The sequence below is a fragment of the Chelonoidis abingdonii genome, chromosome 7 (genome assembly GCF_003597395.2).
Source record: "Chelonoidis abingdonii isolate Lonesome George chromosome 7, CheloAbing_2.0, whole genome shotgun sequence".
Classification (NCBI taxonomy): Eukaryota; Metazoa; Chordata; order Testudines; family Testudinidae; genus Chelonoidis; species Chelonoidis abingdonii.
In genome coordinates, this window is record NC_133775.1 from 38,940,710 (window position 1) to 38,958,917 (window position 18,208).

The 18,208-nt window shown below is 39.4% G+C and overlaps 2 protein-coding genes across 7 annotated transcripts in view; one reads left to right on the forward strand and one right to left on the reverse strand.

Moving 5' to 3' along the window:
• MFSD14A (major facilitator superfamily domain containing 14A) overlaps positions 1–18,208 on the forward strand; it is a 187,379-nt gene that overhangs the window by 10,355 nt on the left and 158,816 nt on the right. For 3 of the 6 annotated variants that reach the window (XM_032804933.2, XM_032804934.2, XM_075067829.1), the window contains 8 exons: positions 1,072–1,186; positions 1,926–2,144; positions 2,504–2,617; positions 3,446–3,517; positions 4,222–4,334; positions 5,212–5,309; positions 6,544–6,707; positions 9,357–10,611. In XM_032804933.2, coding sequence (XP_032660824.1) covers positions 1,072–1,186; positions 1,926–2,144; positions 2,504–2,617; positions 3,446–3,517; positions 4,222–4,334; positions 5,212–5,309; positions 6,544–6,707; positions 9,357–9,563 — 1,102 coding nt within the window. In that variant the 3' untranslated portion in view covers positions 9,564–10,611. Of the gene's footprint in view, positions 1–1,071; positions 1,187–1,925; positions 2,145–2,503; positions 2,618–3,445; positions 3,518–4,221; positions 4,335–5,211; positions 5,310–6,543; positions 6,708–6,798; positions 6,916–9,356; positions 10,612–18,208 lie in introns of those variants that run through there. The other 3 variants (XR_012656254.1, XM_075067828.1, XM_032804936.2) reach the window with 3 other exon arrangements.
• The window catches only part of SASS6 (SAS-6 centriolar assembly protein), a 30,772-nt gene continuing 26,282 nt past the window's right edge, over positions 13,719–18,208 (reverse strand). The window contains exons 16-17 of the mRNA XM_032804937.2: positions 16,206–16,300; positions 13,719–16,089 (exon numbers count right to left, since the gene is read on the reverse strand). Of these exons, the coding sequence (XP_032660828.1) occupies positions 15,992–16,089; positions 16,206–16,300 (193 nt within the window). The 3' untranslated portion in view covers positions 13,719–15,991. The remainder of the gene's footprint in view (positions 16,090–16,205; positions 16,301–18,208) is intronic.

The following is an 18,208-nucleotide window of genomic DNA, read 5'->3' on the forward strand; positions in this document are numbered from 1 at the left end:
AATGCCTCAAAGCCAGGCTTAGAATTTTGGATCTCCAGACTGTTAGCCCCGTGCTTGCTTCTAAGCTAGTCATTAGTACTGGAGTGACTTGTGACTTTTTAGTGGCGTTTGCTTATGTAGCAAAGAAAGCCCAAGAACTTGGAAGATGTATGGCCTGTGAGCTGGTCTATTTCTTGTTTTTTTAAGCCTCTTGGGGGTCAATAACTTAATAGTTAAGTATAATTTTATACAGTATATTTCCCAGTACCTTCAGAGAATGTCTCTCTAATCCTTGCATATCTTTATTTGGCCGTAATTTTCAGCAAAATCATTTCAGTACTAAGTAAATAGTCATAAGAATTGAAAATAGTCTACAGAACTAGTGTATATCTTAAGCACTAGTGTGTAACATTAAAACTGGTACTGAAAAAGTAGTTGCAGCTTTTTTATTATAGTTGTGCTTGTCAAATATTAGAATCTAGCAAATTTTGACTAGCCGGAATTTTAGTAGTCTGATACACCTCCATTCATAGTCTAATGCCCCTAGGATAATGGCTAGGTCACAATTGTTTCAGATTTGTACTGCTCCTGAAGATAAATCTGAAGTAACATAAGACACAGTCTTAGCACTGATAGAGGTCTGAGAGTCAACTGTTCATATTGTATCTGAGGCTAATTTGGTTTGCTATCTAGCCTTAAAGTCTTTTGTGGTCTCTCCATTTTGATCCCTATTCCTGGGTGATAGGCGTTTTGTTTAACAGTTTATATTTTGCAACATGCATTTTGAGTGAAATAATTGCTAGTCTGTGGACTCGGGGCTAAGGCTAATGTTGAAGGATCTGTAATGAACTATCCTAATTTAATCCACAAAGCATTTTTTGTCAAATGGCTGGTAATTCTGTTATACACTCAGTGCACACTGGAGAGATTTCTTAACCATATAAAGATACATGCATACTGACTTTATAAATTACTTGTCGAGTAAATTGGACAATCATAGATCCCTTAATCTGTCTGGAAGTGTTCAGAAGTTCACCGCTGGTTATGTTTAGCTCCACTGAGCTATTCTTTTTCTGATTCCTTTGTCCCCAGGTGGTACTTTGCTGTTATCTCTGTTTCTGGGGTTTTTGCCGTGACTTTCTCAGTGGTGTTTGCTTATGTAGCAGATATAACCCAAGAACATGAAAGAAGCATGGCCTATGGGCTGGTATGTACTTAATTCCTCTGTACCTTTTAAGCTTCGTGAGGGTCAACAACTAGAGTTCTCTTAATGAAGCTTTGTCACATTGCTGCTGGAGACACAAGCTTTTCAAAGTTGATATCTTTCCCACTATAAACTTATTTTGGCCAGTCCATTTTTTCAAAAAACACTTCCAGATGGGAACTACTTTCCAGTTCTGCGTCTCCTGTTGAATTTCTTGTCAGCTTAAATTTAAAATGGCCATTATATAATCTTTTCTCTCCATTCTTTTCTGGTTGTCAGGATGGTGCTATTTTCCATTTTGTTTGCATATGCAACTTTTACTATATAATGTAAATTCTGTGATTCATTAAGAGCTGTGGATGTTGTGCAACTAAGCATAGTTTCTAATACCACCCCCAAAAGAAAATGTTATGCTGAGTCTCCTTGCCCCTCCCCCCTGCCCGTCAGACCTCTGTGTCTAAACTTCACACATTTGACACAGTCACAAGGCTATACAGTGCTGCCCCACTTAACCACATTTTTTCATTAAAAATGTCAGATGTCTGAAATCTTGGTTGCTGCTGCAATGCTAGAGAAAAGAACTGTACATTTTAGTTCAGAACTTGTGCACCTGATTAGGGTGATTTGTAACTAAGTTTATGGAAGTGAAGGTGCTGAAAGTGAAGTCAGGAAAAAAAGGTTGGATAAGTTTGATCTTCCTTACTGGAAAACTTATTCTCATACAGATTTTTGCCTGTTACAGGTTTCAGCAACCTTTGCAGCAAGTTTAGTTACCAGCCCAGCTATTGGTGCCTACCTTGGTCGAGTCTATGGAAACAGCCTGGTAGTGGTCCTAGCTACAGCTATAGCTTTGTTGGATATTTGTTTTATTCTTGTTGCTGTACCAGAATCACTGCCTGAGAAGATGAGGCCAGCATCATGGGGAGCACCCATTTCTTGGGAACAGGCTGACCCCTTTGCAGTAAGCTATTTAAATGTTTAAGCATGGAGTGGTGGCTTGATATATGCAAATTTGGATCTGTACTGCTTTTGAGTCAGGAATGGGACTGATAGTAATTATCTCCTGATTTGGGTTTTAAAAAAAGTGTTTGAGGAGTTCCTAGGTTTATTGGGGAAGGGTGTGAGTAATTTCAAATCCCTGCTTAGCAGGGATTTGCAAATGCAAATTAGCATGTGCTGAAGGACATGTTTCAGTGGTGATGTATTTATTAAAGGGCATCTGCCTCTTTCAGTGTTCATTTTGTATATCATTGCTTAGGAATAATGAAGAGGTAGATGTTTTCTGTTGTTGACCTTACAGCTGTGTCTTTTTTGTCCTAGTCACTAAAGAAAGTGGGTCAAGATTCCATAGTGCTGCTAATCTGCATAACGGTCTTTCTTTCCTACCTCCCAGAGGCAGGTCAATATTCCAGCTTCTTCCTGTACCTCAGACAGGTAAGAATCTGCATATGAAGAAATGTCTGATAAGGGAAACTAAGGCCTTGGCTACACTGGCACTTTACAGCGCTGCAACTGGGGTGTGAAAAAACACCCCCCTGAGCACTGCAAGATGCAGCGCTGTAAAGTGTCAGTGTAATCAGGGCGGCAGCGCTGGGAACGCGGCTCCCAGCGCTGCACGCTACACCCGTAAGGGATGTGGTTTACAAGCAGCGCTGGGAGAGCTCTCTCCCAGCGCTGCGGCTTTGACTACACTCACACTTCAAAGCGCTGCCAGGGCAGCGCTTTGAAATGTCTAATGTAGCCAAGCCCTAAATTTATAGAAGGGAGTATTCTTTGCACTTGTTACATTACTTTAGCAATATATGGGTAGTCAATATGATTAATGGCTGTTGATAGTGGCTTTTAGTTACTCTGATAGTTAATAAAGAGATGAATCTGTTCTCAAAATAAGTCTCATGTTTCTTAGTCACTTCCATTATTCCTTGAAGTACAAATTCCACTACACTGCAGTGGTTAAAATTCGCTTTTGTTAGCTGATAAAATATTTTTAGTCTCTTACAGTATGGGGTCAGTTTTCTTTCAAGTTCCATACTCAGTTATAGAAGTTATTTTCTGTTCCACACTAATCTTTATTTTATGCAAGAGTAAATGTTAGTTTCAATGGATTATGGGATTAAATAAAATCAGGGATGTCTTCCTCTATTTCAGATTAAGCGTTTTTCTGGTTACTCCATTTATTCTTCCACTGATGTCACAAAACATGAAAGACGTGTCAATATACATTTGAAGTTTAATGATCAAATTACTCCTTCTCTAATGTAGATAATGGGATTTTCACCTGAAAGTGTTGCAGCTTTTATAGCAGTTCTTGGGATTCTCTCCATTATTGCACAGGTGAATATTAATCTATAAATTTCACTAATATAATGGGTTCAAGTGAGAGCTAAATATTATGACAGTCCCTGTAACTGTAATTCCAGGAACCCAGCCTATCTGGTTTCAGAAGGTTAGAATAGAAAAGGAAAGATGCTTTGAATTCTGATCTCATTTTATGTAGCTTCCTTTTTTTTTTTCCCATCACCTTATGTCTGACCAGTTCATAAACAATTCATTCTCACATCCTGGGAAGTAGAAAAATATCACCCATTTGTGGAAGAACTGTGATGCACAGACATTGAGACTGCCTTAAATCTGTCAGAGCTGGGAATATAATCCACATCATGAATTGTAGTCTAGTGCCTTAACCTTAATTTATTTCTTCCTTAGCCACAGTCCCAAACCTCTTAGAAGTTGATTCAATCTTCTCCTTAAGCTTAGTTTGGGTTGAAAAATAGCTTGTTTAAGCCATCAGGGCAGATTAAATAATATATTCCCAGTGTATGGAGTCCTCAAGGAAAATATAAATTGTTCCACATCAAGAGCAAGGTAACAATCTCTTCACGCATCTCTCTCCTTTATTATGTGTTTCAGTCTCTGTCTAGAAAATACTACATCATAGAACTTTACTAGTTTTGACAGAAGCAAAGTACACATTTTATATGTATTGCTGTATAATATGAGTAGTCACAATTAAAATATTACATTCTTTTTCCCATCAGACAGTAGTTTTGAGTTTACTTATGCGGTCCATTGGAAATAAAAACACCATCTTACTGGGTCTGGGATTTCAAATATTACAGCTTGCATGGTATGGTTTTGGCTCGGAGCCTTGGTACGTATATTTCATTTTAGTTGATACTAAGTTAATACTAAGATTTTAAATTACTTCCTACTTAATAAAGAGACATTCACAAAGGCTTTTTTTTTTTGTTTTGTTTTTTACATGCATCAGTTTCACATGAGCTGTTATAGGCAACGTGTCCTTTTTAAGATGGAAACTTTTATTTTTTTTTTTAAAGATGTAATTGGTTTATACTTGGTGCAGTCAAAGAAACACTGTCTGGTGAACCATCCCAAACCAAGAATTTGGTATTGTGCTGGATGATTGACCTAAACAATGTCAATCTCTTGTGCCAATAGTCTTCATAAGACCAAAAATTGTTCATGGATATTTTCCATCTATGGACACCAAACAACATTGAGAAATGCTTTGTCCTCTTTTCTCTAACAGTCAGATTTTCTTGGTTTGTTTTGTTTGTAGTAGACTGCATCGACTTGTCAATATGTCAGCTTACATCAATTGTAGCACTCCCCCGGTCTCTTCCCCTCCCCCCCATGATTGCACCCTTTATACATGCTAACATACCAATGACCTAATGGGGAAAAACTAACTTACATTCACTTTTTGGATGTTCACCTCCTCTTAATTTGGGAGGAGAGTTTACAAAATACATGATCAATGCTTCCCAGCAAGCATCAGGATTTTTCAAGGACTGGGGACTTTTCTAATCATATCTTAAATTATTTTACACCATTTGTTAAACTCAGAATAATTGATAGGTATGAAATCCAGCAATAATTAACTTGTGACTTCTCTGTTGCATGGGGAGCGTGTGCAGTTCTTTCTAAACTTTTAAGTTAGAGGTATATGGAAGGTAGAAATTCAGAATTCTTATCTTGATTTTTCTCTTAACACTTATGTTTTTCAGGATGATGTGGGCAGCAGGGGCTGTTGCAGCAATGTCTAGTATTACGTTCCCAGCAGTAAGTGCACTAGTTTCACGAACTGCTGATGCTGATCAACAGGGTATGTTTCATAGGTCTTGTTGTTAATTTTAAGGAATGTTCAGACTAGGACTGTTCTGACCTCCTTAGCATCAGATGTATCAATGCTGTCTTACTGGTACTCAAAGATTATCCTTAACCTCCATGCTAGTTTACAGGACAAATTAGCTAACATAACAGTATGTTAATGTAAATGAGAAACATTAGTGTAGTTTTAACTTCACTGTAGATGAGTGGTAGTTCTCAAAGGCCTGTGGACTGTTTGGAGGCAGCTGGGCTATCCTCTTTAAACAAGGTAGATGAATAATGAGTGCCTCTAGCATAGGGAAAACCAGAGGTGAATGTAAGCCAGTCTGGTACAGCGTACCGGCAAGAGCCAGTATGCTGTGCCAGGTTGGACTGGCTTCCACGGCAGTGATTTAAAGGGCCCAGGGCTCCAGCCGCTGCAGGGAGCCCCGGGCCCTTTAAAGCGCTGCCGGAGCTCCAGCAGCTGGGCTCCCACAGTGATTTAAAGGGCTTGGAGCTCTGCAGTGGCCAGAGCCTTGGGCCCTTTAATTCGCCCCTGAGCTCCCAGCTTCCTCTGCAGCGGGTAGCTCCAGGGTGATTTTAAAGGCCCTGGGGCTCCCGGCCACAGTCAGAGCCCCAGGGCCTTTAAATCTTGAAAGGCCCCATCTCTTCTGGTTGAGGCCATGCCCCTGCTCAGGATTCCAGTGTACCGGTAAGTCCTTTAAGTTACTTTCGCCCCTGGGGAAAACCCATGCATTGAAGGTAGCATAATACTACATCACTACTCCTTTTGATTCAGTACATCAGCTGATCATTTCAATTCTTCTCTCCCACCATGCATGGATTTACTCAATTCTTCAAGTGCATTTATTTATTATTACTGTAGTGTCTTGGAGCCCCAGTAATGTTTTTGCTTTTCGCTGAAGCATAGATAGCTGTCAGAGACAACATACCAGATTTGATAGTCTTTTGGTCAGTATGGCATAGGAAATGCTGTGCTCTGACTAAAACATAGTTTGTCTTGCCCAATGTTCCTCATTGTTTTGGTTCTGGTGTAGGCATGATTCTCCTCTCACATCAGTCTTACAGAGGTGTATCTCAATTGATTTTAGTGAAGTTACTCTTAGTTTACACCAGCATGGGGGAAAAAGTGAATCGGGTCCGATTGCATGTTAGACAATTGCCAAAAAGCATTTTAAACAGTCTTCATTGTATACACATCTAATTTTATGGAATGCCTTTTTCTTTAGGTGTTGTTCAAGGGATGATAACAGGAATTCGAGGATTGTGTAATGGTTTGGGACCAGCACTTTATGGTTTTATATTCTACATATTCCATGTAGAATTGAATGAACTCCCAGTGACTGAAACTGAATTGGGAGGTAACGTGGCCACACAACACCATTCGCAACAGGTATTGTTCCTGTTTATTTATAAGTTATAAGAAATGCAGCAAAGATAAATTCTAGACCAGTGGTTTCAAACTTCTTTATTTTTTCCTGCAGACCACTTGAAAATTGCTGAGGGTCTCAGCAGACCACTTAATGATCTTTCCAAATGTTGTTCATACCATTAGCTAACTATTGTAAAGCACTTTGGATAAAAGTGCTATATTAAAAAAAAAAAAAAAACCTCCATATTTTAATATCAGTAGTCTTACCTTTCTGGTGTGCTGGCTGTGCCCTCTCTCACCGCAGCCCCCAAGCTGTGGCTGGGAGGGAGGGAGGTCTCTCCCCTGTCGCAGCAGCCCCTGAGGGGAAAGTTGCCTCTTTCTCTGGCCATCGCAGCCCTGCATGTCCCAAATTCCCCCTCCCACCTACCCCCTATTTTCCCCCCTCTCCCCCAAGGCCACCACCTCACCTTACATGTGCATCTTCTCCAAGGTTCAGGCACCTAATTAGTGGAGTCATGCCTGCATGACTCCACTGATTAGGTGGATGGCCCTTCATTCTTTTGTGTGCGGCCACCCAGGCATGCATCTTAGAAGGAACTATCCATGGGCCACCTGAATGGAGCTTGCGGGCCACTGGTGGTTCATGGACCACAGTTTGAGAACCTCTGTGCTAGACCTTGGGAAGGGGGTGGGGGAAATAAATTGGATACTCTAGTTCATCTTGCTGCCCTGTGACACATTCTACAGTGCATTAGACAGTCCAGCTTTAAATGAATCGAGCAAAGGGACTTCTCTAACCATTTCTATTGTGAGACTCTTGATGTGTCTAATAACTCTTGCAATTAAGACAATCCTCTTGATATTGAGCCTAAATTTTCCAGTGACTAATCAATCCCATTGCTCCTTTGGATCATCCTAAAAAGAACCCCGTTGGTTCATGTTTTTAAACACTTTCCTATTCTCCATCTTCTGACCAAGTTTACACATCTCTTCATTCTTTCCTTGTATGCTGGTCTCTCTTGCCTGTTAACTTCCGCTTTTCTCTAAATTTTCTTAAACTTGTAAATATTTTTTTCTGGTACTAACGTGCCCAGAATTGTATCTTAAGTCTATTGAATATTTAAAAACACATGATTTAAACTGGACACTAAAAAGCTGAATATGCTTTGCTCTTTTCATACTTTCTTGTGGCACAGTTCTTGTCCTTGCCACTTTCTACTCTTTATCTGACATTGGAAAATGTTTTGGTCTGTCGATATGCATCTGCCTAAAAGGAGGCATAAATTGCCATTATGGTCATAGATACCAGCCTATGCACTACTTCTTCATTTCTTGAAAGCAACTTGAGTGCCATTTCTGGTCCTTCCAGCTATAGTTTACTTTGAAAAATAATTTATCTAAAACTTACTGCTTCAAAATAAGGGCTTGGCTACACTGGCACTTTACAGCGCTGCAACTTTCGCGCTCAGGGGTGTGAAAAAACACCCCCCTGAGCGCTGCAAGATGCAGCGCTGTAAAGTGTCAGTGTAATCAGGGCGGCAGCGCTGGGAGTGGGGCTCCCAGCGCTGCACGCTACACCCATAAGGGATGTGGTTTACAAGCAGCGCTGGGAGAGCTCTCTCCCAGCCCTGCGGCTTTGACTACACTCACACTTTGCTTTGAAATTTCTAATGTAGCCATAGCCTAAGTCTACAAGTCAGCCAGTCTTTTTGATGGTGTGGTGAAAGACAAAGCTTGAAGATATTGTCCTTTGTTTACACTTGCCTGGGGCGGGGCGGGGGGAGAGGTTGGTTTACTCAATTTACTTGAAGTATTAATGCTCAAATCACATGAGCGCATGAATGAAAAGAGTAAAACCATAGAATGAAATCCTGTAAATAAAGTAACTTTCTGGGTGAGACGAAAAATAAGCAAAGTGAGTTAGATCATAGTCCCTTTTGTATAGTTAAATGACTTCTTACAGTGTCTAGGTCTGTGAACACTGCACCATTGTAATGTCTGCAACAGAATATAGAAGGGTGAAGGAGGGTAGTCTTCTGCTTTTGTATTTTCTGTTTAATTCACAGTCTTGGTTAACTTTTTAAATAGTAGTTAGTACCTTGGCTTTTCTTGTTTAAATGTGGCTGTTAATGTTGATGGGTTGGCAAGCTAGAGATTTGTGTGTATTTGAAAGGAGCTGGGCTTGGGACAGAGCTTGAGTTTTACCCCAGGCTAATAACAGGGCAGTGAAGACTAGCCCTGTACTTCATCTGGTAGCTACAGTGAGTTTTAATTACAGGGCTGGAAATAGCAGTTCAACTGTATGATTCTATAAGTCTGTATTTCTGGCAGGTAAGACACTAGGTAGTGGCACACTTCCTGTGAAGTTTAAAGAGAATTCTGCAGTTTAAAAAACACCCAAAGAGAAACTCGTCTAACAGGTTTCTCCTCTTCTGGATTTCCTCCCTCAGCCTTTGCGAATGACTATCCTTCACCTATGAATAAGGTTTACTAGGGCTGGGTATTGAAATAGCCCACTCATAAGAGAGTATTCTGCCCTAAACTAATGAAAGCATAAAATATGTTTTTTTGTTATTAAGTACAGAGCCTGATGTGGACCAACTAGTGTCTGTGAACTATGGATTTACTTAACAGTTCCTCCTAGAAAATAAGTGTTTTTGTTATTTTCAGAACTCCATAATTCCTGGACCCCCTTTCTTGTTTGGAGCATGCTCTGTGCTGTTGGCTTTGCTTGTTGCCTTATTTATTCCTGAACACACCAATCTAAATGTACGGTCCAGCAATTGGAAAAAACACAGTGGTGGTCATGGTAATCCACACAGTCCACAGGCCCCTGGTGAGGCCAAAGAACCTTTATTGCAAGACACAAATGTATGATGACAAAATCCAGAAAAACGTTTTTATATTTCATAGGTCTTGTTTCCAGTTCTGGATATACATTCCATTTACATAAAAAATGTAATTTCTTAACAGTATCTTAAAAAATGTATCTTTCTGCATGAAATTTGTAGGAACTACAGACAGGAACTGGAAATTTCTCCAAAGACGTTACAATTAAATTAACTTGCTTTTAAAAAGAAGAAACTAAGCACTGGTCTCATACTATTAATATAATTTAACCTTTTCATCCTAGTTCTGAGACAAAAAGGAAAACATATTCAAGGTATCAGCATGTGTCCCTGTGTCCATTTCCTTAAGGTGTAAAGCTTTAATTCACTTCATGCTAAGTCTCAATGAGACATACTAGCATATTTGTGGACCCATTCATTTTATGTTGTAAAATTTTGGGTCAGATAGTACAAAGCCTTAATGTAAATGCACTCAAGTAAGGAAAAAGTGAATTGGTTTCATTTTAAAATCACTGTATAGGAGGTTTTATTTTAAGTTTCTGCTAATACAAAATCATGTGGTGAGCACACTTGCTGAACAAACAGTTAGTATTTAGATTAGTGGATCTTTTGAGCCTACAAGATTTTAATATGGGCTCTAAAACTCTGCTTTCTCAGATACAGTTTATACCACTATTTCTGATGTTTGTGTAATTATAAGGACCTCAAAACTTGAATACACAAACTGAAATATAAGCTGATAGCCTTGAAAATGTCCGTGTGCTATATAGTGGCCTTTCAGGACTGGCTAGTAACTTTTTACTTTTACAGAGCTAATGTTTTAGTCCTAAATTTTCAGGGCTCTAGTACAGGAGAGAGAGCTTTATAGTTACTGATGTGAATTTCTCTAAAAATGTGTATATTTTGTGTCCAGTTGTATTATTTAAACAAGTATTCCTTTGTATAAATTGTGCATAAGGTATAGTTTAAAATGTTGTGGTTACTGCTTACTGGTTTTTTAACTTTGAACATTCACCATGGTTGACAGAGCTAAAGATTTGTAAATATATTGTTTAATAAATGAATATTTTAATGAATTTTTAAATTGTCTTTGAAATCAGTTCAAACCATAGATTGTCTGTATCTGAATTCTGTAATGTGTCTTGTAGCCTGCTGAATGTATTGTAGCCTTAATATTGCTTTCTCACTTCCTGTCAAGTTTTTGGGTTCCTTAGTGCTTTGAATGTAATTTGATTCAACAGACAGATACCAATTGTAGGTAAATTGTGTGAATTTTATCCTTTTCATTCTCATATACCTGTAATAACTTTTGTCCCAGTATGGCAAAATTTTCATGAAAAGCTTTTTCTTAATAGTGGTATTGTGTTAAATCAGCAAGAAACTAATGGGCAATCTATTGCCAAGTAGAGCGCTGCATGGGACATTTTTAATCCCACTCTTGGCCTGCCCTGCAACCCACTCCCACCTGGTCCTGCATTTTTTATCCTGCTCCCATCCACAAAAAGCTTAGATGCTGTAAGAGATTCCCTGCTGTTACTTAAAAAAAAAAAAAAAAAAATTTTCCTCCTGCAGGGCTCTACTTCGTTTAATTTTGAACTTGTCATTGACATTAACAAGCTGTTTATACCTTAAATCAGGTTAGCTCTAAACAAAGTGTGATGCACCTATCCTATGAATACTTATTCTGATGCTGTAAAACGTACAGCTGGGCCTGTGTGTTTTGAAAAAAGTAGCAATAAAATCAACTCTGAGCTGATAGGGATGGGCAAACTTTTTGGCCCAAGGGCCACATCTGGGTATGGAAATTTGTATGGTAGGCTATGAATGCTCCTGAAATTGGGGCTGGGGCCAAAAATGAAGAGTTTGGGGTGCAGGTTCCAGGTGGCACTTGCCACTGCTTCCAGGAGCTGCTTGAGGTATGTTCCCCCTCTGGTTTCTATGCAGAGAAGCAGTCAGATGGCTCTGTGCACTGCCCTGTCTGTAGGCACCACCCCTGCAGCTCCTGTTGGCCATGGTTCCAAGTGAAGCATGTGAAGACCCCTGGCTGCTCCTATGTGTAGTAGCTGGAGGAGGGACATGCCTCTGCTTCTAGGAGCTGTGCAGAGCCATGGCATGCCCCCCAACCCTGCTCCCTGGTGGGAGTTTATGGGCTGGATTAAAATGTCTGAAGGGCTGATGTGGTGCCTTGGCTGTAGTTTGCCCACCCCTGTGATGGAAGGTATTCACTGGATACAAGTTCCCAGTTATACCATCAGAGGAGTGAGGGTGGGCGCGCTGCAACTCTCATTTACTTGCCATAGGGAACATATCTATGGATATTAGAGGGGAATGACTGGACTTACCTTGTTTCTCAAATCAGGATGTAGTAAAAGATCCTGTCATTGACTGATTATCTTGTTTTATTCAAAATGTATCTTTCCCCTGCAAAAAAGGGCAAACTAATACATTCAATCAATTAGAATTGATTGTTTATCTTTTGAGAAGTACTAATGTTGCCCAAATCAAAACTTACTCATGGACTAACTTTAGAGCAACTTAAAATATATTCAGTGAATGTTACTGGCATACCTCTTTTCTTAATGTTTCATTTTCTCATTCTTGCACCCATCTTGTCATGCAACATCTAAAAGAATGTTACTGAATAAAATTAAGTAAAAAGCCTAATTTTAAACTTACTTGGTATTAAGTCATTTACCACTGAATTAATGGGCCACATACCTGAAGCAGGCTACTTCTGATTAAAAGATGGACTTATATTCAGAAGTATCTTTTCCCCTTGGACTACAGCACTGCAAAAGGAGTTACCAGTAATCTTTGACAGAAGAAGGAGAGGTAGAAAGTATTGTCAAGCAGCAACTTTTAGCAAAGTTTAACCTAAACTAATTGTTAGAAGTCATTGATGTCTTTGCCACAATAGCAGATGGTGTGAAGTTAACTTCATTATCAATAATAATCAAATATGATAACACTTGAAAGAGAACAGCATTTTAATGTGTTGAGGTAAAGCAGAGTCCAGTCAGATGAAAATTGCGGTGTCTGGCTTGGAATTACTAGACTCAAACAATGTTATCTAGTACACAGATGAATACTGTATGACTAAGATTGAATACAGGAAACAGCAGAGAGACAGTCTTCAAGTCTGCTTAAACCAGCTCTTTACTAAATGAATTATAGGTAGGGCTTGAGCTGGTATCACCTTTAGCAGTAGGATCAGAGCCATATGCAGGAAAGGAAGGACTGACAAAACAGCCAGCCATGCTCTTACTTTCACTGTTAAAATACCTGCCTCTTTAACAGAGGAGTCAATTTCAGTGATTACATTCTATCTGTGTACAAGTGATTATTAAAAAAGTCTTACATATGAGTGTAGCTCTGGCCAAATGCAAATACATGGACTCAGGCTGTAGTGCATTAGCCAAGTTTGGCCTCTTTGTGTAACTTTTCAGGCTGCATGATCACAACACCCTGTCCTCCAGATTTTATGCATGTAGGTTTTTTTTACCCCTAGAAGTTCCTTCTACCTTTTTAAAAGAGAGCCTCCAGCAGAATACTTTACTAATGTACTGTTTACTCATTTAAATTGCTACTAAGCTGCTACTAAATAGACCCAGGAGCAAGATGCCTGCATAGTTGCTAACAGGTAAGTGTTTTGGGTTTTTTAAAGTCTTAAAGACTGGAGTGGGATAATGTGAGAATTTGTCATGGCCATCCTGTACCACCCCCTTTCAAGTAAATACCACCACCAAACAGTGACAGTAACTTAATCTTGCTTAGCTGACAGGTGCTTAAGATGTAGAACTTTCCCTATGCATTGTCTAGGATGCCTGGATGCCAGGCTCTGAATTCCACTGGGCAGCAAGGTACCACACCATTTAAGTTTCTTTGAAGGATCTAGTCCCCAGTTTAAGTTTCATACTGATTTCTAATACTACTGCATTGTGTGAAAGTGTATTTAGTCATTTTATAAAAATATTCAATTACATGTTCTGAGAAGCTTTTATAAATCCCAAAGTTTTGGACTATGCAACTTGATAAGTGGGCCATGAAGTTGTCTGGCAAAATAGTACCAATTACTGGTCTTGACTGTAGTGAAGTTAACTTTGCTCTACTTCTGGTTTTAAAATATTTGAGTGAAACCTCTCTCCCCCTAATGTTTCCACTTAACTGCAGCTGACCAGAAACATTTTTACTGAAACCATTTTAATTTCCATTAACATACATTTCTAAAAGCAACTCCATATACACACAAATACAAATTGATTATAAACAAATATACAAACTTTATACTCTAAAATGTTTATATACATTTGGACAGTAATGTGCAAAATTTAGGACGATTAGCCACTCAAACATTAAGGGAAAGAGGAGTAGATTGATACAATGTATTACAGAATTGTAAGAGCTACGGGCATAAATTGAGTCCAAGATATTATTGGAAAATTCCCTACAAGTGTGCTGTCCTTTTTAAAATGACTAGTTTGATATTAGAATATGGTTCATATAAGATGCAGAGAAAAATTTACTTCAATTCCATGTAACTGGCTTTCTCAGTCTTCACTGGGACTCTCAGTGGAAGAACACAGACTTGGGCTTGGGCTCGGGCTCATTGGTGGACTCGTGCTACAACGTAAGTGGTAAGTACAGTTAGTTTTTCTTGTTCTGTACACCACTGTAGTCACCAGTGCAGGCATCTTTGATTACAGTAATAGAATATGGAAGTTTCCAGATGTTCTAATTACTGCTTCATAAAACTACTGGAACAAGACAGTTCAGCTACTTAGTTGTAATTTCCAATGTATTACAAACTAGCCCATTATATGTGGAATCATCTGCTATGGAGAGAGAGAAAAATAAGCAGAGTCTGTGACAAGATGTGAAATTTATAGCCATAACTCAATTGTGTGCTTTCACTAAGGTAAGTATTTAGGATCTCATTAAGTAGCTAATTTAAATATTTGACTATTGATCCACCAGATGAAAATCTGCACACACATTCACATATGTAAAAGTAGTTGGTTTAAGAAAGCAACCATCTGAAACCTATATTAAATAAATGTCCTGCGTAATTTTAAAGCTAGGAAATGTCTCTATTAGGAACATGAGTGATCCCACAATGCTTCAGCTCTTATATTTATGAAATTTAACATGCTTCCAGTTTAAGAAATTTGCAGGAGTCCTAGGCCAGAAGCAGTGTGCTCACTCCTTCAACCCTTACATTCTTGTAACTGAGTTTTGGAAGATATGCCTATACTTGCAATTACATGTTGTGATTATAACTCAAGCAGACATCCCCAGTCTAGCCAGTTTGGGTACTGGAACAGTGAAGGTGCTGCAGTAACAGGTGCTTCAGTCTAGGCTGTACAGGCCTGCCCAGAATCCTGAGTAATTACTTGTGGAGCTAGTCCAAAGTGAAGCAGTTTCACTGCTCTTATTTGAACTAGGTACAGTAAAGCTAGTGCAGGTATGTCTACTTGGACTGCAACCGCACCCTGAGACTGCAGGATAGCCATACCCTGACAGGAAACAATGTTCCACTGGTGGCAGGTCACCTCAGTGGACAGGCCAATGAAATATACTCCACATCCCGCTGCATCTTACAAAACCGTTCTCCAGAAATGAATGCCAGAGTGTATAGTTCATCCATACATGCAGTGTGACTAGTAGCATAATGTTGATCCAGACTATATTCTCCTTGTACAGGATTTTCACAATGCACCTCCTGGTCTTAGCTGACCTGGGTCATTACACTGATAGCCCCTAAATCAACACTTGTGTCAGGGTAAGGAGTCCAGAGAAGTTCAAAATGCTATACAAACATGTCTCAGTATAGAAACCAAAAATTAGATTAAAACTCCAAACAGATATAGGCATAACTTGGGAAAAGAAGTTTCCTATACTAGGAAACTGCCCAGCACAATTACCACTGACTTCAGCGATTGCTGAGGTTGCTGTGCACTTTCCAGGAGCAAGATCCTAAAGTTACTAGGTATTTTTAAGGAGAAACTCCAAGCAGGACCTGAGTTTCAGCATAATGATAGAACTATTAGCAATATCATGAGTTGTGGATTTCTGGCAAGGGGAAAGATTAAAATAGGTTGTTTACTACACAAACTCCTATGTGGTTCTTGGTGCTCCATAACCATTTATAAACTTTTTTTTTAAAGGCTTTGCCTCATTTTATAAATGGTCATTTCTAAACAATCCTTTTGTAGCATGTGACTAAACTAGTTAATTTTCCCCTCCATCTTTTACTCTTCTGGTTGGAATTGTATACTGATATCTATGTAAATCATCTTGCTTTCTTCACAAAAGCTAAATATTATACAAATGTAAGGTAAAGTTAACTCATTTTACATGGTTACTTTGACATTTTAAGGGGTAATTGTATTTAGTATCTTAATTAAAAGCCATCCAAAATCTTCCATAGTTGGTAATATAAAAGATTTCATCTAATGATTATGTTTGCACTCCAGGGAAGTAAGCAGAGGCTGTAGACTGTACTCCGGGTTTTGATGAAGTTGGTGTTTTTGTTGATGTGGAGGATTTCGGATACTCTGCAAATAGGGGGAAATACTATTAACTTCTAGGGGGTACAAGTAGCACCTTCTTAAAGCAGAAAGCATTTTGAAATAAGATTTGTTTACTTTCATGGAACTACTGCCATTCCTACCTGAGGAGTTAAATGTATTTTGGCTGAGACCTCGTAAAGGAATGCTGTCTTCTCTCTTCTTTAAATACTTCAATTCCAATCCCAAATTCTCACCACTAACCAAAAGAAAATGGAATCATGCTTAAAATAGAAAAATTTAACACTTACCTAATTTTGTAAGCTTGTTTTTGATGTAGTAAAGCTTACTCATAATATACTTAAGGGCCTAAAATAAAGGCCCTTCAAAGAGATTGACTGAAGCAGCAGCACCCTAAAAGACATCTCAAATACTTGTTTTAGCACCTGCATTGATGTTTTTATGGTAAACACAATAGCAATGTAATGGTTACTTACTTTGCAGTAAGTCTGGTACTTTTGAAATATTGTAATCCATGGTGCATACCACTGTAGGTATGCAAGACTAATCTGAACAGCTGTGTCTGTTGGGATCATGCCTGTATCCAGCATGTGCCCTCAAATGGGGGGTACAAATGGCAGGGCAGCCACAACAATCCCTCCAGTTTCTCGCTAATCCTGATTTTCATCTAGAGGAGACTCCAAAAGAGCAAGAACGGAAGGTGCTTGTGGGAGCTACTCAGACAAAACATAAGAACCACAGTTACTGCCAACTAAGTAACAGTTCTTTCTTCAATTAATTTTCCATGTGGATCTCATTCTAACTCACTGGCCAGCAGTATCTCAGCTGGAAGGTGGGAATGAGTGTTCCTAGCTCACTCACTAAACAATGCCTTTCCCAATTTGGCATCTGATCTCAAAGCTGGGTCCAGGCAGTGTTTGGCATGTCACTGAAACAGTATAAGGGAGGGGGATGAGCCACAAGGGACAGAAGTTCACTCACCCATCTGGCTTACGTAATGGCCACCAAAAAAAGCGATCTGAGAATAAGGTAGTGAGAGAACATTCAGAGGAGTTTAAAGGGGGACTTCATGAGACCTGTGAGTATATTTAGATCAAGATATAGATGGATGCCTGGAAATATGTTTGAAACACTGAACCAATCTATCTTACCTTGGAGGCAGTACCAGCCTTTGGTGCCAAGCTGATTTCTGGCAGTTGTGGATGGCTTGTCAGATCTCTTACTGGTACTGGTCTTGAGTTGCATTCTGGCTACAGAAGTGCTGACTGACTGGGACTCAGAGGTAGAAGGTCCTATTTTGGAGCCTTGTACCTGTTCTGGGTCTGAAGTGCCCCTCAGACTGCTCCAGAAGTAGTAATAATAATAGCCAACTGACCCTGGATTTTCTCAGTCTTGAAAAGCAGATAGTCCAACTGTCAAACACAGGGCTTCTGCTCAAACAGAACAAAGAATGGCTATATTTCTGTCTCTGCAGGGAATGAGTCCATTGCCCAATGAACAGGGAGTTCAAGCCTGAGAGCTTTGAATCCACTATAACAATCGCAGTGATGCAAACTGCCAAGCACTTAAAGAGGGATGGATACGACTGCTCTGCCCTCAGATGGGGAAGGCACGAGGACAGGCACAGTTCCAATGCACATTGCTGTTCAAAGATTCTGATTTCGCATGCAATAGATACCTAGTGTAGGACCTACATGGACAATGATTCAATGTTAAGTTTATGCAGTACTATATAAAGTGTTTACATTTTATTTTAAAAGTTTTATATAGATTCAATATTCCAGCCATGTCTACACAGCAAACTGTTTCTTTAACCAGTCTGACACTCATCCAACCCAGTTACAACAAATAACAGTTGTCTGCATGGCAGCATTTTCTACCTCAAAACCACACGACAAGGTTTGTTCATCCACATTTATAACAGTGCCAAGGGGTCTTTGGATCGGTGCTTTCCTAGAAAATTTGGGCAGCTCTCTCAATGACTCAGAAGAAGAAAGCATTCCCAAATACAGAGCAATGCATTCTGGGACATCCCCCACAGAGCAATGGAGAGCTGGAAAGTAGAGCCAACTGAGATGAGAGACAGTTGGAGGCAGTCCTATCTATACCACAAAAACAGTTTGCAAAATTTGTTTCAGGAAGACAT